The sequence below is a fragment of the Hydra viridissima genome, unplaced genomic scaffold (assembly GCF_058129835.1).
Source record: "Hydra viridissima isolate aposymbiotic clone 2 unplaced genomic scaffold, HvirCarnegie_v1 scaffold_13, whole genome shotgun sequence".
Lineage (NCBI taxonomy): Eukaryota > Metazoa > Cnidaria > Hydrozoa > Anthoathecata > Hydridae > Hydra > Hydra viridissima.
The window spans coordinates 1254912-1279966 of NW_028324312.1; the positions used below are offsets into that span (position 1 = coordinate 1254912).

The 25055-nt window shown below is 30.4% G+C and overlaps 3 protein-coding genes and 1 pseudogene across 3 annotated transcripts; 2 read left to right on the plus strand and 2 right to left on the minus strand.

Annotated features, from left to right (window-relative positions):
* Nucleotides 1-4137: 4137 nt before the first annotated feature.
* Nucleotides 4138-7430, minus strand: LOC145188082 (uncharacterized). Its single transcript, XM_090070670.1, is given in 7 exon segments — nucleotides 4138-4359; nucleotides 4607-4701; nucleotides 5687-5783; nucleotides 6067-6255; nucleotides 6561-6680; nucleotides 6939-7115; nucleotides 7322-7430. Coding segments are annotated over 7 exon segments (921 nt in total). The 3' UTR covers nucleotides 4138-4225.
* A 129-nt stretch (nucleotides 7431-7559) lies between these two features.
* On the minus strand, nucleotides 7560-8099 carry LOC149879957 (uncharacterized; annotated as a pseudogene).
* Nucleotides 8100-15524: 7425 nt separating this feature from the next.
* LOC149879958 (uncharacterized) lies at nucleotides 15525-16483 on the plus strand. Its single transcript, XM_090069908.1, has 2 exons — nucleotides 15525-15905; nucleotides 16274-16483. The coding sequence occupies exon 1, from the start codon at nucleotides 15578-15580 to the stop codon at nucleotides 15899-15901; it is 324 nt and encodes a 107-aa protein (XP_089926034.1). The 5' UTR covers nucleotides 15525-15577; the 3' UTR covers nucleotides 15902-15905; nucleotides 16274-16483.
* A 4892-nt stretch (nucleotides 16484-21375) lies between these two features.
* Nucleotides 21376-24269, plus strand: LOC149879959 (uncharacterized). The gene is made up of 2 exons (XM_090070830.1): nucleotides 21376-22203; nucleotides 22393-24269. Exons 1-2 carry the CDS (start codon nucleotides 21603-21605, stop codon nucleotides 23784-23786), a joined length of 1995 nt encoding a protein of 664 aa, XP_089926956.1. The 5' UTR covers nucleotides 21376-21602; the 3' UTR covers nucleotides 23787-24269.
* The last annotated feature ends 786 nt before the right edge of the window (nucleotides 24270-25055 follow it).

Consider the following 25055-nt stretch of genomic DNA (forward strand, 5'->3'; position numbering starts at 1 on the left):
ACAAGGTAAATGTAACACGGTAAGCCTTGAGAAGCGTGATTATTTATTTTTATTATTTTTATGACTTCAAGTGCAAAAATGGCTCCCGACAGTCTTGGATTGGAACTAAGAAAAAAAATTATTGGCGATTACGTAAGTGGAATGTCACAAAAAAGTATTTGTGATAAATATCGCGTGAAAAAATGGACCGTATCAAGACTATGTTCCAAATATCGTTCTACGGGGAAGTTGGCAGCAGATAACAAAGGTGGAAGACCGCGTTCCACCACTTCTAGAGAGGATTCTATGATCGTCAGATCCGTCAAGAAGGATCCCTGGATATTATCAGTCGAGATACAAAAGCAATTAGAGCTGCCTGTATCGGACCGAACAATCAGACGACGTGCTGTTGAAGCCGGATTGTTTTCTCGACGCCCTGCAAAGAAACCGCTGATTTCACTAAAAAACCAGAAGAAAAGACTCCTGTTTGCTACATCTCATACTGACTGGAATGTGCAGAAATGGCGAACTGTCCTGTTCAGTGATGAATCGAAGTTCAACATCATTGGGAGCGATGGCATTTGCCGTGTACGTCGACCGGCCGGAAAACGCCTCGATTTACGTTACTGCCGTAAGACCGTGAAGCATGGTGGAGGCAATATAATGGTCTGGGGGTGTTTTTCTGCTAACGGTCTAGGTCCAATACATCGAAACGATGGAATAATGGACCGTTTCATGTATAAAAATATCCTGAAAGATGTTATGTTACCTCATGCTGAATGGAATATGCCAATAAAATGGTTTTTTCAGCAAGACAACGATCCGAAACACACTGCAAAAGTAGTCAAGCAGTGGTTTCAAGACAACCACCTATCGGTGATGGATTGGCCGCCTCAATCTCCAGATCTCAACCCTATCGAGAACCTGTGGGAGATCGTCAACCGCAGAATTAAACGTGAAGGTGTTCGTAATAAGGATCAACTGTTTGAACAAATCCAAAAGGCCTGGGCAGCGATTCCACAAAGTTTCATTGATCACCTGATCGAATCTATGCCTCGAAGATGCAAGGCTGTGATCGACAACAAAGGATTCGCCACGAAATATTGATAGCGAAATACAGCTTGGTCAACATTTTGTCGAGTTGCACTTGTTTTGTCCAGAAGGAAATCAACTTTTTTTAATACTTTTGATTAATTTATTAATTTTTGTGTACAAATAATGAACTTTGTGATGAATAAAACTTGAAGAACTTTGTCTCTAAACAGTTACATAGTTATTTCTCTAAATTGAAAAAATGCAGCACTTTTATATAAAGAAGCTAAATTAGCATTATTTAGTTGCAAATGTTTTGTCCAATACTGTACGTCTCTTTTTTTCATGCTGTTGTGATGTGATTTAAAAGGCAGGGTTAAGTATTTCCGTTTTATTAGTAAACCTAATTTAAAGATTATACACCCTGTCATGTTTTTTAATGATAACGACTAATGAACTTCTTACAATTTATTGCCATTTTGGTTTTTTTAGTTTAAATAAGGTAAGACACAATTTTGTAGATTTAATAAAATTCCGAAAATAATTTATATACACTAATAACATAAATAATCAAATAATATTTACCAATATCTGTAAGAACCTCATTCACCGATGTTTTTATTTTATACAGCCGGTAAATCATCTGATATGTACTGTTCCATCTTGAGGTGCAGTCAGTTATCACAGACTTCCCACACTTGTCAATAAGTTTCTCAATTGCCACACTTGATTTCCTAATTCTTGATACAACTTGTCTCGTTTCTAAGATGGTTGCACGATAATGTTCATAAACTGGTTTTATGAGAATCTGGAGTGTGTGAGCCATACAGGGCATTCGACGATATGGAACATGATCTGGCAGAAATAAATCAGTTTGTTCTGACTGAGACTGGATCTCATTCTCATCAGTTTCATGTTCAGACTCGTCAGATTCAAACTCATAAGATTCAGATTCATCTGATTTCTTAGCTGCATGCACTTCATGTAAGAGCCTTATCGCTTTAACCATATTAGACCCGATGTCTTAAACAATCAACATAACTTGATTTTCTCTAATACCCCACTGGTCAAGACATTTCTTTAAACATTCGGCAAGCGTCTCACCCGTGGGGGATGTTGGAGTTCCATCAAATTTAGGAAAGGATGTCGGGCTTTATCAATGGTGGTGTCATAGAAACAAGCAGATAATTCCAAGGAACGATGCTATGAGACCCTTCTTCGTCCAACCATTAAGACAAATTGTTACTTTGCGTGTACGATTCATCGAGTCTTTCAGTTGTGCAAATTGCAGAAGAAAACGCTCGTTTATCCGCTTGTTCAGTGTTGCAGACCCTGCAATATAAAATTTAAATCAGCTAAAGTTTAATGCAGATAAGTTTGTGTTGTTAGTTACTATAGTGTTACACTAATGATACTATAATCACAAGTAAACTTTTAAAAATTGTTTAGCATTGAATGAATTTAAAATAATAATTTAAAAATTTAGTTGTGCTAATTATTACCTGGCAATTTAAATTTTTTCAAGCGTTTTTATCGTCTTTCGAAACGACAGATGATCTAGCAATACCATTGGATAGCTGGTATTAACAATCATTTCAATCACGCTATCCTGACGCACTTGATATTCACTTGATTCCGTTGCCCACGCGGTGATTCGGTGTTCAAAGCACTCTCTTATTGTCTGAGTTTTTGTCTTTCCACTATTTCGGGAAGATGTAGAATTGATGTCATCAATTTTACGTTTCAAAAATATTTTTTCTGCATTTCGTTTTCTCTTTTCACCCGTATAACATTTGTGTAAACTCATTCTGTTATTGATTGATTTGCAACTCTTAAGAATCTTTAGATGTTTATTTTTACAACAAAAGATTGAACGCATTGAATTTATACTTAACGTTATGACAAGCACGTGACCAGTTTTGTGGTCCATTTATACATTCTATAATCATTCCAAATATCATCGTTAGTGTCAAACATGTGCGCCAATTTTGAAGCAAGTATGTAAAATTTGTAAATTAATTGTCAAAAAAACTAATTAGTGTATAAAAATTTTTTTAATATTCAATAATTTTCGTTCGGTAATAATTCCAAATTCTATTCCTATTTTGGTTTTTTGATGCTTATATTCAATTCTATTTCAGTTTTCGTTCTTCAGATAAATCCTAATTTTAAATTTTTATTTACATTAACGAAATCAATTATTTTTACTTCTAATTTTACTTCACGTTAATGAAAATATCACTGCAGGGGGATATAACTTTTATATGCGGTTTTAACAGTTGATCAAAGAATTCGCCAATAATAATCCTTTAGACTTTCATATTCTTTTTTCTGTCAGTAACTAAATAAAAATTTCACCAAAAACAGGTGGTTTATTTCCTAATATATCCAAATAACATTTTGATAGCATTATTTGAATATAAAATGACATGATATCTAGTCCTTTTTCTCCATGGAGTTTTCAACGCAGTGCGCTTCAGTGTCCTTCCTTTCTTGTATTTTAGTTTCTGATCCACACCAAGTATGGAACCTGGATATTTACTTTGGTTGTGAATCAGAAACTTAAACTCGTGTTCTAATTTCTGATCCACAAGCAAGTGTAGAACCTGGACATGGTGCAGAAGGATGAGCAAATTCTTATCTTCTTCGTTTTTCATGTTTTCTGAATGAAATATGTCAAACAGATCCATGTTGTCGGCAAAGATATATTCTCAACTCTCGTTTTCATCGCCTGCACCTCTCATCAAATTCTTTTGTGAACATTTCCATTCATCATACAGCTTACACAGCTTCTCAACACCCCAGCCGGCACATCGACGTCGATACGACGTCAAATGGTGACGTCAAACGATGTCGAAATCATGTCGAAAATGTAACAAATGCCGAAACAAACTACGTCGTTTCGACATAATAAAACAACGTTGATTCGACGTAACAAAAAAACCATGATTCTATATAATATTGACGAAAAAATGTCCAAGATAAAAACCAACACCATTGTGTTGGTTTTTAACTTATACATTTTGCTGTTTTATTATTTTATTGCACATCGTGCGAAAAAACCAACCAAGGTTGTTTTAACTAGTAATAACAAAGCTATTTGGAAAAAGCAAAAATAACAAAATATAATTAAGATTTTTTCTTTCAAAAACATTCTAAGTTGCTTAAATAAGCAAAGTTGTACAATAACTATTAAAAAGCATCCCCGCAACGCTTACTCTTCAGTGGGAACTTTGCGAACAATCGATCCTCCACCATGGGGTCTTCGAGGTGCATGTTTAAGTTGAAGCATAATTGCTTCGCATATTTCTGACTTAGTCGCCTCATTGTTATTTAAAAGAGCAGCATCTAAGAAATAAATATTTTTTTATATATTTTAAAGCACAAAAAATAATTGAACTATCGAGCGATGTTGAGCAACACATACAACATAATTACTTTTAAAAAAATCTCTTAATCTGATGTGCCTACAAAATTACTTTTAGGTATTTAACTAGGCCTTAGGAATAAAGGAGTCCAAGTAATAATAAAACTAAAAATAGTGTAAATAATATCAACAATAAATTTGATATTGATAAAAAAGATTATAGCTCACCAACTATTGCTCTGTAGATATTAGATTTTATTAACCCAGACTTCGCCCATGATCCATGCATATTGCATAATGCTTGTGTAGCGTTTGGCAAAAAACTGAAATATAAAATCAGGTTTATTTACTAAGACAGACAGAAGAAAAAGACCAAAAACTATAAATATTACTTTTATATTTTAAATTTAATACCATTTATTTATCAAATAGTGTTAAATTTAAGACTTAAAACATTTTGGCAAATATGTGATTATATAAAAAATTGTGTGCTTCATTAAAACATAGTTTGGTAATGCTCACAAGTAACATTATCAATAATGTACATTAATCGATTTTCTTGTGAAACTTATTCTCAATAACGTCACAAGTGACGTCACTTTTTTCCAGCTTGGGGGAAAATGTATAAATATAAAAAACTATTGTTTCCAAACAATATTGTTAAGAAACATTAGTTTTTTATATGTATATATTTTTGCCCAAGCTGGAAAAAAAATGACAAACCTTGTGCTAAGATTTTTCTAAAATATTTTAATATATATTAAAATATTTTAGAAAAATCTTAGCACAAGGGTTGAATTAAGCGATCGTGAAATGAAAAATCTGGAAAAATATCTGGTCTTCAAAATTTTAGTTTATGCAAAACCGTGTTCTTTGTTTTCAAGGGGCGAATCAACTTAAACTTGTTAGCGAAAAAGTTATAAAAGATAAAACAAGAAAACTTACGACTACAAAAGTAATAACACTCTAGTAACAACATTATAAAAGTAATAGCACTATGATAGTGTTATTACTTTTATAACGCACTTATAACTTTTATAATTCATTATTTGTTCAAATAACATTAGTAATGCCAGTAATAACGCTATTATAGTTTTATTACTTTTATAATGTAGTGACTAGAGTATTATTACTTTTGTAGTCGTTTTGTTTTTTATAACAATTATTTTGTCTATTCGCTAACAAATTTATAATAATTTGCTCCTTGAAATCAAAGTACACAGCTTTGCATAAACTAAAATTTTGAAGACCAGATATTTTTCCAGATTTTGCAAATCGTGATCGCTTAATTCAACCCTAGTAGCATACCTTTGCAAAATATTTTTAACGTTTATTTTTATGGACTTTCCACCAATTCGTGATAGTTGTGTTTTTTAAAAAAATAAAACATAAGTTACACACTACGCTTAATGATGATTAGTCTATGATGACTAATCTATGATTAATTCTACTAAAATCTTTTTGGATTTGTTGCGTTAAGTTGAATTGTTGTTTCTACCATTTTGTTTATAGTATTTATACAATAAACAGTACCTCCTCATTTGTGAAAATTTCACAAGTGAGGAGATACCATTACATTGTAATCATTGTTATCAATAACTTTCAAAATAAACAGCTCAATTCTTACACACCAGTTCTTATAATAATACAATATTACATTTGTAAACTTAAAAATCAATATTACTTACAACTTGCATCATCATTTAAATCGCTATTTAACTTATGAAGTTCTTCCATAGAACTAATATGGCAAAATTTGAAGATTTCATCATTTGATGGCATTTGTGTTTGACTTAAGCTTCTACAACCACAAATTGTGACATCTTCAAGTTTGTTTGAAATTTGTGTTAAAAGATTAATCACGGTTTTTTGAAATACTAAAAAGAATTCAAAAGATTGGCTGACTAGTGTGAAGATGAAAAAAGCAAAGAAAGAAAAAAAAAAAGAATTAAAATGTTATGATTACAAACAACAAATATTTGTTGTATTTAATTATTAAATTTGTATTATGTATAAAATAAAGATGATATTCTAACAAAAGCATAAACTTGAGTTCAAGTTCAACTAAATCATTAATGAATTCATATTACTTCCTTTAATAAAAAAATGTTGCTACATATACTTTGTTTAACACTGCCATTAATGTTATATTCCTAAATAATTAAAACAATATAAAACTTACTCTCATTTGTTAAGGGATAGTTATAGCCATGTCTACGCTTCACCTCTGGTTGTGTGATTTGATTTAGTTTCCGTGCTAAGGATATTAAATAAAAAGAATGTAATAAAGTATACAAAAAAACTTATCGTTTGATGCAGAGAGTTTTATTATTGATTTATAAAAACAAACAATTTAAGAAGTATAAAAGATGATATTTATAACAAAGAAAATAAATAAAGAACAACAACACCAACAACAAAGCTCAAAGAAATAATTTACATAATTGCATGCTGAGGATAATTATAACAGAGGTTGTTAACATTAAATGTCATAAGAGAACAATCAGGAATTTTTAAAAATTGAAAAATCTGTGAAAAAAAAAACTGTTTGATTACTTACACGGTGTTGCAATCTTCCTCATGCTTTTTAAACTTGGTGATACACTTCTATCACATTGAATTGATTTTTTCATTCCTAATTTTTTAATGCTACAGGATTTTTCTAATGTTGATGGTTGGGGTTTAGATTTTAGAGTTAATTGTGGAGACACAACACTTGGAAATTTTGGTACAACAGCTAAAAAAATGTACCAAACCAGTTGCAAAATTATTTGTGACAACTATTTTAAATATTTTAAATCTACCCTTTATTATTGTAAATATAGCTTTTTAATAATTTAACATTTAATATAATATAAATAATATATAATATAAATAATATTTTTAACAACAATAAAACATTGAAAAGTTAAGTTTTCACATATTATTTATAACTTTTGATACACTTAATGAATGCTCTAGCAGGTGTGTCGCATACAAATGCTTTAATAGAGACTGTGTATCTATTATTTTTGTAAAGAAATCCTTCAGTTTTTAATAGCTGGTATTCCATTAAAAAGTCTTTCAAAAATTCATTGATGGAATTAGGCTTCTTGGTGCCACAGTATATTGAAACAATAAAAGGTTTCAAACCTTTAAAACGACAAAGAATTGGCCATAATTCTAGACTTGAAGATTTGAACTATGGAAGTCCATCAATGTTTACAATTAATTCAACATTTTGAGTTACTTCGTTAGTTATAACTATACTATCAAAAATCCTTTTAATACCAGATTCAATATCCAAATAACAAAAAATCTCCGCCACACTTAGAATATGAAGTTGTAGACCTTGGTGTTTTTAACAATGTTCGCGAATCTTTTAAAAGTTCTGGATGCCCGTTTCTGCGAAGAATTGCAAGAAGTTGGTTTAAAGAATCTCGTGAACACATACTTGAAGTATTCCAAACTGCAAGTTCAGTCTTTAGGTCTACAACATCTCCATCCTTATGATCTTCTTGTAGCTCAACACTGATAACAGAATCAGACTCCGAATTTTCCAAAAATTTTGAATGATGATCATAATGATCATCAGTGATTCATTTAATTCACTCCTATCATTATTGAACTGAAATGAAATAGATTCATTTTCAGAAGAAGAGGATGTTATAATACTTTCCACAGCTAATTGTAAAAATGCTTTTCTTTGTCTATGCTTTCTAACTCTTTCGTTGGAATTCATGTTTTTATCTCGTGGTAAAAATATTTTTTTGCCGCGACGATTTCTGGACTTTAAAAAACTTCAACTTGGTCTAAACCGAGTCGAAATCAAGTCGCACGAAGTTGCGACTTTATATTGACTTAAAATCGACGTCGATAATGCGTAGAGTGCCGGCTGGGACAGTGGTCAGTTCTCTTAGTAGGAATTTGTGCATCAATGTTGCACTTTCCTTTGTCATAAGCTTTATATCTCTTACATTGTAGAAGAAAATCTGTAAAACATGCCGACCTAAGGCTATTTGGCTCTGATGATCTTATTTGAAATTTAGCTCACAAGAAAGACATGATGCTCTTTTCTTAACTTCTGTAACGAATTTGATACCTTTCCACAGTCTAAAGAGAAAACAATATAAAAGTTTTTTCACACGAGCAGCACAAGCAGTTTTGAAACAAAAACAAGACATTCATTAAGAAGACAACAGCTTATTCAGTTAAAAAATAGTTTTACAGTGCATGTAGCATAGAACGGCTGTTATTTTTAAACTTTTCATCTGAAAAATCGCTCTCAGAACGAAAGTTTTGAAGCTTCATGGAACATGAGCTGCGACATACAGTTGTCCAATTGAAGTTAAAATTTTGTATAGGTTAAAAACTTAAAATCTAAGTGAGTTTAAATTTTTCAGCGATTTAAATCATAAAAAGGTTGTGATTTTAGAAAGACAAGGAATTTAATAAACTAGTTTATTTTATATAAATATATTGTTATAACAGAATGTAGCAATAACTTTATTCATTATGTAAATGTAGATCTTAAATTTTCTTAATGTTGGAGCTTTTCTTTTGCTGTCAATAGAAATATTTTTTCCAGCTCAAATATTTAGGTACGTGTGTAAAAATTTCAAACCATTTATTTATTCAAGTTTTATATATGGTTCGAAAGAGCTCTGAATTTGTAATAAAATGGTGAAAACTTCATGAAAAAAGAATCATTACAAAAAAAGTTATACTCATTTAAGTAACATTATTTTTATGAAGCATTGCTTAAGAAAAATGCAACTTTCGTATAAAACTCGCGTTCGGCTAACGGCAGCTTTGTAATTGAATCATTGTTAATTTGCGCATGATTTTGCATAGTGAAATGTGCAAAACGATTAAAAAACGTAACAAAAAAGTTTCGAATTAAAGAAAGAAAAGTATTTTTAATGATTAAAACGTAATAGTAAAATTTATAAAATTTTATAAAACATGCATAAAAAAATATCGCGTTTTTTTGCAATATTTACAATAATTATATATATATATATATATATATATATATATATATATATATATATATATATATATATATATATATATATATATATATATATATATATATATATATATATATATATATATATATATATATATTTATGGAGGTGATCTTTAAATACATTAAAAAAATTCAGCGTTTTCGCCTTATTTTTATCGTTACTAATGAATTTCAATGAAAGATAAATATATAAATAACAGTTCTAATAAAATATATCATTATAATGAATAAAAAAAACAAATTTACTGAATTGCCTACTGTCAAAAACCGCCCCTCCCCCTAACACTATGTAACGGAAGTGGAAATACATACCTCCACTGCGTGGAACAATAGGGTATGTGGTTATATTTTTTGATGAAATTTGGCAGGGACATAGAAAATAGATCTATACAGTTGCCTGTAAAATTTTAAATATATACCAACATGCCTTCAATATTAATGCACCTCCGGAACAGAAACGAAATTTTAAAACCGAATGAAAATCACTGGTAACTGTAAAAAAAACAACAGAATTCATAACAAAAAGCAACAGTAACAAAAGCAGAAACAGTTTTATAAAGTGTAACAGCCACAGTAACGCTAAAAGAGGTGGAAATGGTACCTCCACTGGGTCGAAAAATACGGTATGTGGTCATGAATATTTTTTAATGAAATTTGGCAGGCACATAGAAAATAGATCTATACAGTTGACTGGAAAATTTCAAATATGTACCAACATGCCTTCAATATCAATGCAGTGCCAGAACAGGAACACAATTTTAAATAGTAATAAAAAAAACTGAAAAATTTATTACACGTAAAAAAAAACCATAATTTATTCAACATAAAACATTCTACTTTTTTAATAAAGTCTAAGCTGATATAAAGTTCTAAAAAAAAAGACAAATAAATACATCATTACCACACCGACTTCGAGCACGCTGTGAAAAAAAAGGTCACAGTTTTTGTCTTTAAAATCGGTGCCGTAAAAACCCAGATACGCACGTACCTAAAATATTCTGTCAAAACCACTTCTAACTAGCGGTTCAGTAAAAAATCACGATGACGTAGTTAAATTATAATAATTATGCACAGTACTGATTTAGATATCTGAAAAATATTTTCGTTATCCTTTTCACTGTGAACCAGAAAGACCGCCAGGTTTTATGTCGTGTCACTCGATCCGAACCTTTATTTTTAGTTTAGTATTAATGTATATGGTTAATTAAAAATATTTTTAAAATCTGGTTTGCGTGCTAAGATTGGAAAAATCAATTTTTAAGTTTTTACATATATTTATCACGTATAATTATCATAACCAAATTAAATACTTCTTCCATTAAAATTATTTGTTGATTTCTAAACTATTTCAAGATTCTATTGTAGGTAATACTATTAGCAACCTTTTCAATTGGATTTGAAAGAGCTTTTCAAACATGTAATAGAAGCAAATTGATTTTTTTTTTCCCACTCCTTTAACTTTTCGCTTAATCTTGTGTCACACTATAAAAACATACATGCCTAAAATGAAAGTTGTTCCTGTGAATTAGAGCTCTTGAGGTATTACAAAACAAGCCATTTGTAATGTTTTTAAAAATATTTTGTGGCTATGAAAATGGCCGTTTTGACAGGATCATAGCCACTGTCCTTGACTTGTTGATTTCTTTTTGTTTCTAGGGCTGCATATCAAAGTTAATGTTAAATTCTTCTTCCATTAAAATCAACTACAGAGGATAGTAGTTGCTCTCCATGTCGAGTATGCTCTTCTTTACGTTTAAATCTGCTCCATGTAGACTTAAGTTTAGAATGAATAGCTTCTCCACACTGTTCAGCAAACTTGGATTGGCCACATGGTATTCAACAAAGGGATGAACATGACACAACAAAATGTGAAACTTCCAACTTACTGAAATTTTTTTCCCTAGAACCTGAGCAAAATCTTGGGTAGATAGGAAGGAGTTTTTTAATTTGGCAAATGCTAACTTATAATCTGACTCGACCAAAACAAGAATCCTTTACTTTTTTAAACTCTTTCATGCACTGAACTATAGGTCTAAATTGAGGAGCCTGAGATGTAACAACTTTATCAAGTTCATCCAGGTTTTTCAAGATCTTGTTGCAATTGATTCCATCCCAACCTCTACCTTGGTACCCTCTCTGAAGAACATTTTTAGTTTTCAGCCAGTCACCAAATTCATCCCAAGTATCCATAAGCAGACATCCTAAAGTAAATACAACTCAAATTAAAAGATGCAGTTCAGGAGGTGGTACTGAATGGCATGAATTAGAGTATCTGGATTTTCCTCTAGGTAGAGAATCCTTGGATATATCACATTTATATAATGTTGGATGTTATATTTCTTGGAGTTATTTTCCACAACATATTTTTCATACCAATAATCTAGACTCTATATAATCTAGAAGAGTTCTTAGCTTTCCACATTCTTCATTTCTCAACCCTTCACACCACAGGCAAGCTCTTTTTCCTGCATGGCCTGACAGACCAAACACACCATTGGCACACTTTAAATCAAATGCTGCAAAAAACTTGACATCTTGCAAATTGAGTTTTTCTAATATTATTCTTAAGTTATGGTTTGTATCAGGAATATCTTCAACTATTGCAAGAATTTGATAACGCTGAACACCACTATTCATGTAAGTTGCAGACTTTGTAATTTCATTTGCATCGAAGATACTGATTATAACTTTCAAAAAAGATCCTCCATCATCCATAGAAATTCGTACAAATGCTGAATGAAGGTCTAAAGCACGTTGATTTATCAAATCCAGTATGAAAGATGGTGTCTCTTGAATATACACAAGATCCTTTGAAACTTTTCTATCTTCACTGTCTAGGAAGCCTATCTGTAAAAATATTTAAATAATGTCATTATTTATTTAGACACTAAAAAATAGCCTTCACATTCAACGACTTGTTGAAGCATCTCCACATTGGGAAAACTTAGGGATTAAAGCTTTAACACAAAAAAATTAAACGTATATTACACAAAAAAGATAGCAATAATTTCTAATTTTATATTAGCTGCACTTAATTTTACAAAAAAAATTACTTAACTTATAATGGTTACACATTATATAGTTACAATATTTGGGCGCCACTCGACTTTCTCCCCTCTCCTCTCCTCCTCCCCTCCCCCTAACTTTATGATTAATTCTGATAGAGAATTTTATACTGATTAAGAATCGTATAAAAATATGGGTCTCAAAATCAATGGAAAGTGCTCTAATCTGAATTTGAAAGTACAAAGTTATACGAGAAATCCCTAATATTCGTCAACTTGATTAAACTTATATTACAGTTGATTTTGTTCTCAATTGCCCTATTGCCTAGGATCTTCCTTATTAAAAACAGCTACTTTCATAGCCACACAATTTCATTAAGAAAATTTTTTGCAAAAAAGATTAAAGAATTACATTTTTATTATTCAATTAAAGTTCATCTTCACTATTACTATTTACTTAATAATAAAGCAAATTTTTATTAAAAAATAGTCTTAAATTGTTTCATAAAAATAAAATTTTCAAGAAAGAATCACATGTTTCACAAGAGTAAGATGTTTTATACTCGTTTGTATATCTAATAGCACTCGAAAGAACTTTCGCGCCTACAATTATCCAAAAAAAAATTTTATAATAAAAACCAGGCTGACAATGTTCGCTTTTGCCCTAGTTAAAGCATATTGGCGTGATAATTTAAATGCGATTGAATTCTCATGATCTATTATTCCAAGTCTTTATTATAATAAAATAAAAACCAGGTCGTGAATACTTTAAAATAATAACTTTTAGACAAAAATAAATCATTATTCAAGATGGCGAATACTGGAGATTTGTTGTATAATTTTGTACTTTCAACTTCAGACTAGAGCACTTTCCATTGATTTTGAGACCCATGTTTTTATACGATTCTTAATCAGCATAAAATTCTCTATCAGAATCAATCATAAAGTTAGGGGGGGGGGGAGGAAGTTGAGTAGCGCCTGTATAATTTATATATGAAAATTAATTAATAATGATACACATTCTTTAGATAATTTTTTATGATAGCTAAAAAATAAGAGTTTAATTTGGCTTTAAAAATGATTGTTCTTGATTTTTTTTTTGATTACTAACACCACACTAAATATAAAAAAGAAATTAGCCTCTTTTTACTATATAAAAATGAATTGTTTACAAAAAGGTCAGCACTAGCACAAATATGAAATGTTAGATTTTCAGGGGTTTATTTTAATAAATATTTTTCATTTTTAGTACACTTGGGCAGTGATCCTGAGAGAAAGTATTTTATATTTATTTTTTAAATTTGTTTTCAAAATAATTTTTGTCTATTAGAGGTGAGTACTCAAGTGTATAATTAACTATTAAGTTCCCTAATTCATTCTAAGTGTCAAAAAATTTTTAGATAACAGATGAGAAAGACATAATATATATGTGATACTATGTGAATCATTTTATTTCTATTTAGGTAATACTGCAGTTAAGCGGCGTAAAATAATTTTTAATTTTCGCTTGATTAAACTCTGCGATGGTGAAAATGAAAAAAATTAATCTGAAAGTGACGTTGCGAAAAGTAAGAGAAAACTAAATATCGAAATATGGAAAAATTCGAAATGTATAAAAAGAAAAGAAAAGAAAAGCCTCATACATAATATAAGTAAAAGTAATAGTCACTGTTAAATTTTTTTATTTTTTCATTTCTGTTATATATTATTTGTATTATAATTATATTTACAAAAATTAATTTTATTAATTAATTCTGCACTGAATAAATCGTTTATATTAAGTAAATAGTTATTCTTAGTTAACATGGTAAATCATTGTTTAGATGGCTATGCAATGTGTTGGTCGTGGGAGACCAAGTGCTCCAACAACTATTGTTGCTGAAGATGAAATCCTGGCTGAATCACGTGTGTTGCTGGCTTCAAACATTTCAAGAGTTTCCAATATTTTCGGCGTTTCTATCTTGTGTGTCTCGTCAGTATCCTCTGTAGTTGATAAATAAAACGGCTATTTTCATAGCCAAATATTTTTTAAAAAATATTTTAGCAAGAACAATAATTGTAGTATCCTATATTCCATAATTGTAATATGAAATTTGTCTAAAACAAACTAAAATTATACAATTATAAAATATAAAAATTTATATTTCTTTACATAATTAATAATTTAATAAGTAAATATTAACAATATAAATGATAAAATAATTAAATATTAACAATAAAAACAAAAAACAAAAATATTAAACAAAAAAGTTTTTAAAAAATAACTACTTTGAAATTTATCTACTTTGGTTTTTATAATTATTTTAAGAACTTTTAGCCTCAGCGAGCGAGAGCGCTATAAGCGAAAATTAAAAATTATTTTACGCCGCTTAACTGCAGTATTACCTCTATTTATTTTAGTTAAATGTTAACCATAAAGCACTAAGTTAATTTTGACATAAAAAATTCAATTGCTATTAGTATCTACAGAGTTAATCGTAATAAATATTTTTTATAAGTTAATTTGTAATAAATAAATATTTTTATATATAATTTGTAATAAATAAATATTTCTATATAAGTAAAAATTTATTTAATGCTTTTTCAAATGACACATTTAGTTTTGAAATCCATCATTTGTTTGCAAAGTTATTAAGATTCTAGTGAATATATGCTGAACATGATTGATTTTGAAGGGATCTGTATGTGCATATAACAAAGAAACAAAATGCATCATTCTATTTAAAATTAACTAATATTTAAAGGTTGTTTTTTAAAGATTTTTATATTAAGATTATTAAAGTTTTTTACCTGATTATAATTTTGTTTGTCTTTTTTCTTTTTCATTAGTTTTTTAAATGAATATGTAATAATTTTAGTTACAATTTCACATTATAAACCTACTCAAAGTTTAGGAACCAATTAAGGTTCTTATTTTAAATGTTTCAATTTTAAAAAAGTTTTATTAGCATAAAAAATTTAAAAATTTCTATAGGTTTTTGATTATGTAACTTGCACACAAAACACAACCTTGGCCTTAAAATATGAAGCAGAATTATCTTCAAAAATGAAGGAAAACTATTTTAATTTATTTATCATACTTGTGTAAATTAGGTGCATTTTACAATTTATGGTTAGTTTAGTTGTGAGCAATTTTTTGTTTATTGCTATTATTTTAACTTTTCTAGTTTAAATTTATGTTTAATGTTTGATTCACAAATGGACACATTGGACAACAATGAATTGAAATCAAAACTTTTTGATAAAGTCTGCTCTATGTTGGGGAGTGATTGGCGTAAACTAGGAAATCACATTTGCTTAGATGAAAATGAGCTTAATCATATTGATCTTGATTACCAGGGTAGGCCTGATGCAGCTTATGAACAAGCTATAGAGGTTTTAAAATTATGGAAGCAAACGACAGGAAAAGAAAGATGGGCAGATTTAAAAAATGTGTTGTCTTCTTTTGGTCGTAATGATATAGTTATGAAAGTGGAAAAAGAATTTAGTTTTGCTCAAAATGTTTAACAAGGTCTCTTTGTTTACTTATTTTGGTAAAAAATTGTGTGTGTGTGTATGTATGTATGTATGTATGTATGTATGTATGTATGTATGTATGTATGTTGTATGTATTATATATTAGGGTACAGCAAGAAGTTTTTCTTTCAAAAGCTTAGGAAAAGGCGTATTCTTATCTAAAATCAAATTTAATTGGGTTTCTTAAGAGAAAGTTTTGTTCGGGCGAAGTTATGATACCTAAATTTGAACTTTTGGAAATTGACTAAAGTATCTAAAATCTTATTTTTCACGTATTTTATGTCTTTCATTTTGAATGCTATACAATTTTTAGTTGAAAAAATGTTTTTATATTGTTGCAAGTTTGTTTAATTCTTGTTTCAGAGTTATCATTTTGCATGGATCCCAGCCACACTTTTTTCAGGGCAGTGGGGATAAAACTTTTATCACTGATCTCAAAATATAACCTAGTACAGAAAATTTTTTGAAGCCAGTTTTGCCCTCCCAAGATGGCGGCAGAATTAACTAATGGTGGTATGAAAATTAAGAAATTGATAATAATCAAGCTTTATTTCTTAAGCTCAAATATTGATAAATATATAAGTTTCTAATAAAAATCTAGTTTTTTTGTTTAACATAAGATTTTTTTCATAAAATAACGGAATATTACATATTTACATAAATTTCAAATATAAATACTTTTTTATTTAACAAAACATATTCTTACAATAAGTTGTTCTATATTAAATTTCTGTTTTTCGTTTTTTAGAATAAAAATAATAAAATAAAAATTCTCAGTAAAACTAAGTACGAGTTTTAATTTTAGTTTGCTAAAATTTATTTTGTTTAATGATAGTGAAGAAAAAGTATTTGTTTGGTTGTGCAGAAATCTCAAATTTCAAATACCGTGGTGTGACCTAAGAAAGTCCTATGCTTTAAGAAAGTCCTAATTTAAGAAATAACAAACTTCGTATATATAAAATAAACATTTAGAAAAAAAACTTAAGTTATTTTAACTAATTAGATGTCTAGTTAAAATAGCTTAGTTATTCTCCCCAAATGTTTATTTATGTACCTTTTAGTTCTTAACTACCCAATGCTGTGTGCTAGAAGGTTTATAACACAACAGCATGGAAGGCAGCTGATTTTTTTTTTTAAGATAAAATATTTTTTAGGCATTAGTTTATCAGATAGGCACTACAAAATTGTAAATGCTGCATGAACTATTAGCTGAGCGCTGTGATTACACACAACTCAGAGGTTCCTTCTAGAGTTATTATATATGTATATAATTACAGTGGCGAGCAAAATAATAGGTGTGAATAATAAATTTCACTTAAATTGACATTTTACAGTATATTTTATAAAGTGACATTCAGAACTGATTGCTACACAAACTATGCTTATTTTATTATAACAGAGAGCAGTATATTTCCAATTTCTTACAAATTTATGAGGGGAATACCCTATTTATATATTTAACCTACAAATTTGGTGGAGCAAATTAATAGGTGTGTGTTTATTTTAACCTGTTTGCTGTAGGATTAAAAACATTTTATTATTTTTATTTGTTGTTGATATAAAGGTAAGGTCAATATTTATGCAACTTACATAAAATAATAACATATCATATTTGTATTGAATTAGAATTAGATATAAATTGGGACGAGGAAAACATTGCACAGCGATAGAAAGAAAACTTATTAGAAATTTAAGAAAACAAGGAAAAACTTACAAGGAAATTTCAGTTACGATGGGATGTTCTCAAAATAAAGTTACAAATGCCTTAAAACCAGAAAAATCATGTGAGAATAGAAGACCACGCAAAACGTGTCAGCGTACAGATGATCACATTACAATTATTTCAAAAAAAGACCCATTCAAGCCAGCAACAAAAATTTTAAATGAAATTAATGAAAATATTAGTGTTTGGACAGTTAGAAGAAGGCTTTTAGAAAGTAAGTTGCCAGCTCGAACTCTGAGGAAAGTACCATTACTTGGTAGAAAGAACATTATGAAAAGAAAAATTTTTGCAAAAAATCATATTGCTTGGCGGGGACCAGATATGACCAAAAAATGGCCTAATATTTTGTGGAGTGATGAAACTAAGATTAATTTATTTAATTCTGATGGAAAACAGTATGTAAGAAGATCATCAAAGCAAGAACTTTCACCTCGCTTCACTGCGAAAACAGTGAAACACGGCGGAGGAAATATAATGGTGTGGGGTTGCTTTTCCTGGTACGGTGTGGGGCCACTTTTTTGAATCAAAGATATTATGACCCAATATACATGCGTAGACATACTAAATAATGTCATGTTGCCATTTGCCAAAGAAAATATGCCGATAATTTGGCATTTCCAACAGGACTGCGACCCAAAACATACATCCAAAGCTGCGAAAGAGTGGTTTACGACCAATAATGTAAAAGTTTTAGAATGGCCACCTCAGTCACCGGATCTAAATCCTATTGAAAATTTATGGAGGCAGTTAAAACTTAAAATTTTTGGACAAAATCCAAAAAATAGAAATGAACTGTGGATGATGCTCCAGGAGGCTTGGTACAGCATTCCTGTAGAAGTTTGCAGAAAACTAGTGGATTCAATGCCGTCAAGATGCACGGAAGTATTAAAAAATAAAGGGTATGCAACAAAATATTAATAATTTGCAACCCTATTGACTTCCATCTTCATTTTTTATTTTACACCTATTATTTTGCTCGGTGTGGAATTTATTTTTTTTAAATTAAAATATATTATATATATTTAATAACTCAATTTTTATTAATTTCTGTTTATTTATGCAATAAAATAAAAGTTCTAATAAAAATTCAAATTTTTATTTTATTTGTTTCAAAGATATTCTCGTATTTGTTAATTTTTTGGTTCGCACCTATTATTTTGCTCGCCACTGTATATCATATTATATATTATAAAAATATTTTTGATTGGTTTTTGAATATAATAAGTTTTGTTAATTGCTTCCTAAGCTTTTTTCCAGTTACTTTGGCAGTTTGTTCTTTACCCAGGTGATAAAAATGTATTTTTGCATAGTTTTCTGAAATAAGTTTAATCAGTGCAAATAAATGGTTATCAGTTATATTTGAGTCAAACATATGAGAAGTTTGTTCATTAAATATTTTTGAGTAATCAACTGATCTTAAAACAGCACTAGAAATGCCACTTTGAATTCCTATTTCATTTGGAAGGTGGCCATTTATTGAGGCAAGCAACCTTTAGAAACATCATCAGTTTCTTCGCATATGATAACAACATTTTTGGTTGGTTTAATTAAACCTCCTCTTTCTTTGAATTTTAAAAAACTGGTTTGTTCGAAATGATAAGAAAATACTAATGCATTCCAACATTTAATGCAGATGGTTTATTGTAAATTTAGGTATCATAAATTTCTTGATAAGATACATAATGTTGATAATGTTTGTTAACATACAAAATATATGTTATCAAAAAATTTCTTTAATAAGTCGTTTTGAATAACAAGTCAAAAGCAATCGACTCAATCATTTAGAGCTGGAATATTACAAAGAATAATATATAAGTAAAATAACATATTAAAAAATAATATTTTGTATCTAATATTCTTATTAATTACTATATCCATTAATTACATTAATGTATTAAATAATCCTAGAAGGAACCCCTGAGTTGTGTGAACTCAGCACTCAGCTAATAGTTCATGCAGCATGTACATATCTGGTATCTTGGTACAATAATTGAAAATATAAAATTTGTCAAAATTGTAAGTAGACACCACTGCCGCCTACCATACAGTTATGTTATCAACCTTCTAGCACACTACATTGGGTAACTAAGAATTAAAAGGCACATAGATTATGCATAAATATTATTTAATTGTAAATTTCAATTAAAAAGTATATCGAATATTTTGTACCTTAGTATCTAAATAATTACTTTAGTTGTCTGATTTTTTTAGAAATCATTTAATTTCTTTAAAGTCATTAAAACTTTATTTCATAGTCTAGTATTTCTTTCAACACTCTATTTATTTTCTTTCATATTTCTGTAAAAAGCCTTATAAAACGTACATCGATCACCACAGAGAGCTCCGATCGCCGCCTTCTTGGGAGGCCAATTTTGGTTTCAAATTTTTTTTGAAAAAGACAATTGAATACGCTATCCATTTATATTTTGAGATCAGTGAACTTTTATATGCGGTTTTAACAGTCGATCAAAGAATTCGCCAATAATAATCCTTTAGACTTTCATATTCTGTCTTCTGTCAGTAACTAAATAAAAATTTCACCAAAAACAGGTGGTTTATTTCCTAATATATCCAAATAACATTTTGATAGCATTATTTGAATATAAAATGACATGATATCTAGTCCTTTTTCTCCATGGAGTTTTCAACGCAGTGCGCTTCAGTGTCCTTCCTTTCTTGTATTTTAGTTTCTGATCCACACCAAGTATGGAACCTGGATATTTACTTTGGTTGTGAATCAGAAATTTAAACTCGTGTTCTAATTTCTGATCCACAAGCAAGTGTAGAACCTGGACATGGTGCCGAAGGATGAGCAAATTCTTATCTTCTTCGTTTTTCATGTTTTCTGAATGAACTTTGTCAAACAGATTCATGTTGTCTGCAAAGATATATTCTCAACTCTCTTTTTCATCGCCTGCACCTCTCATCAAATTCTTTTGTGAACCTTTCCATTCTTCATACAGCTTACACAGCTTCTCAACACAGTGGTCAGTTCTCTTAGTAGGAATTTGTACTTTTTGACAAGGCCTAGAAACCTCTTGAATCATCAATGTTGCACTTTCCTTTGTCATAAGCTTTATATCTCGTGCATTGTAGAAGAAAATTCGTAAAACATATCGGCCTAAGGCTATTTGGCTCTTATGATCTTATTTGAAATTTAGCTCACAAGAAAGACACAATACTCTTTTCTTAACTTCTGTGACGAACTTGGTATTTCATAGTCTAAAAAGAAAACAATATAAAAGTTTTTTCACACGAGCAACACGACCAGTTTTGAAACAAAAACAAATCTTTCATTAAGAAGATAACAGCATATTCAGTGTATGTAGCATAGAATGGCTGTTATTTTTAAACTTTTCATCTGAAAAATCGCTCTCAGAACGAAAGTTTTGAAACTTCATGGAACATGAGCTGCGACAGAGTTGTCCAATTGAAGTTAAAATTTTGCATAGGTTAAAAACATAAAATCTAAGTGAGTTTAAATTTTTCAGCGATTTAAATCATAAAAAGGTTGTGATTTTAGAAAGACAAGTAATTTAATAAATTATTTCACTTACTTATTCTTAATATTTACTTATTACTTCTAACTAGGGGTTCAGTCAAAAATCACGATGACGTAGTTAATTCATGATACTGCATACTACTAATTATTTTTGTTATACTTTTTTATCACACTTGTCCAAAATTGGAAATAACTACTCCGAAGCTTCCCGAAAAAACCCTTTGGAGCGGAGTATCTACATATGTTCCTGATTAGAAAAATGAAAAAAATGAAATCCTTCATGACCGTCCGAGCGAGAAATTTCAGTTTAAAAAATAAGATTTTTGCCAAAAAAAATTTTAATTTTTTTTTTCAAAATTTGATGAAAAAATCAGTTCTTAAGTATTAGTGGCACATCCCTAATAAAATATTGAACCAAATTTCGGGAAAAGGCATGTTAATGACATATTCATGTTTTCATTCGTGGAATGCACAACTCAAAAATGCCAAACTCAGCAAAAAATCATGAAGACTGTCGGAAGTCAGTTTGTCTCCTCTGTATGAAAAAATGTTCTAGGGAGCTAACAAGTTTTCTTAAAGACCAAGTCAAGAGTCTGATTTCTCAGGATGTTGACTTTTGTGACACACGAGTCCCACTTGGAATGTGTGATTCTTGCAGACTGCTTCTGAGGAGAAAGAAAAATGGTGAGAATGTCTCTGTCCCTCCCATTTTTGATTTCTCATCTGTCATGCCTAGGCCTGAGACAAGAGGACAGCAGTGTGATTGCATCATTTGCAAAATTGGACACCTGAAAGCATTGCAAAAGCACCCATTTGAAATGCCACAACAGCCTTTACCATCCCAAGACCAAAGAAGATGTTCTGATTGCCTCTCCTTAATTGGAAGAGGAGTACCTCATCAATGCAATCAGTTCACATTCAGGCATAACATAAAGATGTTGGCATCAAAAGATTCCAAAGTCAGTGAACAGATTGCTTCAGCAGTCATTTCATCTAAAGAGGCTTCTCCTCATGGAACCCTAAGAATAGCACAAAGTGGTGGTGGGCGACCTTTGCCAATTACTCCAGGTAACAGTAACTTGCAAATCTTTTATCTGATAGTAATTAAAACTTTGTCATTGTCTTTGTCTTTTACAAAAGAAAAAACCTTTAACAAATAAAATTTGCAGTTCAAATCTAAACTTTACTTTCCATAAAGAAAACTTGGTTGTTTATGTGAAAAATTTGCTCCTACTCATAGCAATGTTTTTAATACAGGTGCAGCAAGCGCAAAAAGACTCTTTGGTGATGAAGTAGTTCTAAAAGCCCAAGACCTTGCAAACATTCAGACAAACACAGGGCTGTCTAATGCAAGCGTCAAAAAATTGGCCTCAACATTGAACCATGTTGCACAAGCCAGAGTTGTTGAACCTCAATTCCGGGCAAAATTCCATCAAATAGGTACACAACTATCTGAACATTTCACTCACACAAACATAACTGTGACACATGAAAAGTCTCAGACAAAGAAACAAATTGTGGTTCACTGCAAGAATCTCTCTGAACTTCTCAATGATGTCTTGCTCAAAAGACAAGTGTATAAAGAGCACATAGTCAAGCTTGGAATTGACGGTGGTGGTGGTTTCCTCAAGGTTAGCCTTGGGATTCAAGAAGATGAATTGATTTCTCAAGTTCAAGCTCCACCAGACAAGAAGACACTTACATCTTTTGCAGCAAAAGACAGTGGTGTGAAATCTCAACTTCTTGTTGCTGTAGCAGAGGATGTACCAGAAAACTATGAGAATTTGAGAACAATACTATCTCTCATCTTCTCTGAGCGAGTTGACTTTCTTCTTTCAAGTGACCTGAAGGTGGCAAACCTTGTGTGTGGGCTTCAGTCACATGCCAGCTCACACCCTTGCACATGGTGTGACATTGGCCACAATAGGTTATCACAGAATGGTAACTTTCGAACCTTTGGATCCATCAGAAGATCTTATGCCTCATTTAAAGCAGCTGGTTTAGACATGAAAAAGGCTAAACAATTTCAGAATGTGGTGCATGAGCCCCTCTTGGATTTTTCTGACAATGCACTTGTTCTTGACATCATACCACCAATGGAGCTACATCTCCTTCTCGGTGTAGTGAACCATCTGTTCAAGGCACTAAAGGACTCCTGGCCTGAGGCTGAAGAATGGCCTAAAGCTCTTCATATCAAAGAACAGCCTTTTCACGGAGGGCAGTTTGCTGGGAATGAATGCCGCAAACTCCTCAAAAATGTTGACCTTCTTCAAAGACAAGCAGAGAATTGTTCAGCTTTTCATGTTTTTCCATTCATCGACACTTTGAGAAAGTTTGATGCAGTTGTGAATGCCTGCTTTGGAAATCATCTGGATTCAAACTACTCAAAGAAAATTGACCAATTTCAACTGGCTTTCCTCTCCTTGCCAAAAGTAAGTGTGACTCCAAAAGTCCACACTGTCTTCTTTCATGTCAAGGATTTCATTGATCGTCACAAAAAGTCTCTTGGACCATTCAGCGAACAGACAACAGAAGCCCTTCATCACAGTTTCCGAACCCACTGGGAGAGATACAAAAGGCCTCTGGGTCATCCAGACTATCCAGAAAAGTTGCTGAGTTGCATAGTAGATTTCAACGGCAAGCGTCTTTAATGCAAAGTTATCAAGAAAACATCGTCTCTTTGTTTCAGTTTATTTATGTTTTAGTTTTTCAAAAAAGCTTGACTAACTAACATTAAAGCTGCCCCCAACTCAATTTTTTAAAGAGTACATTGTTTTCTCACATTGTTTTCTCACATTATTTCTTTGTTATGTGTTCATAGAATAAAAAGAATAAAAGCAATCTACAGTGGACAATTGTTAAATCATTTTAAAAAAAATCAAAATTAAACTTGCTAAACAATCATTTTACTTTTGATTTTGAAGTTTTTTAAACATTTTAGTGACTTACCCATGCATCAGGGATCTGTTATGTAGTGTAGATCAATGTTTAGTGAATAAAAAATGTGTTTTCTTTTGATTGCAAAAAAATATTTTTTGTCGCAATTTCTTACATTTTAAAACTAAAATTTCTCGCTCGGACGGTCATGAAGGATTTCATTTTTTTCATTTTTCTAATCAGGAACATATGTAGATACTTCGCTCCTAAGGGTTTTTTCGGGAAGCTTCGGAGTAATTATTTCCCATTTTGGACAAGTGTGTTATTATTTGATTGTTTTTTTTTGTTTTTTTTTTTACCTCTCAAATAACTGGTTTCTACCCCTCTTAATGCTACCCTAAGAAATATTTTCGTTATCCTGTTCAAAAGCTGATATTTATACCTATCCACTTGGTTTTCTTAAACACTTGGTTTTCTTAAAAAGTCATTAAATTTTATATGTAAAGTTGTAGCATTCATAATTTACTAGCAATAAGCAACCCGTAATACGGGTTATGGTCGGTCTGTTACTTTATAGTGGCTGTTTTCCACAATTTAAAGTTGCGAAACCTTAACTAATAACCTTTTAGAAAAACCCCTTCAAATTAAAAAATTGAACCATCTGTAAAATTAAAATAAAAAGTATGCGGAGGTAAAATAATTTACCAATTATTTAACATTGAGTAATTTACAACTGACAGATCATATCAGTGTAAGGCAGAACCATTTTCCTCGATACTAAGTTCAACACAATATGTTTTTAGCTACTAACACAAAATAATAACACTTTATCATGCTTTATATTGACGAAAAAGTAAGGCTATATTCTTGTTATATTTTTTATAACATGAACTTTAATTAATAAGATTAATATTAAGCGAACGTAAATTATACATGATTTGTTAATTTTTTGGTATCCCCTTGATACATTTTTATTTAAAACAGGAAATTGTCTTTAAAACGTTAAATGCACACAACCAAATAAATTTATTAAAAATAACTGA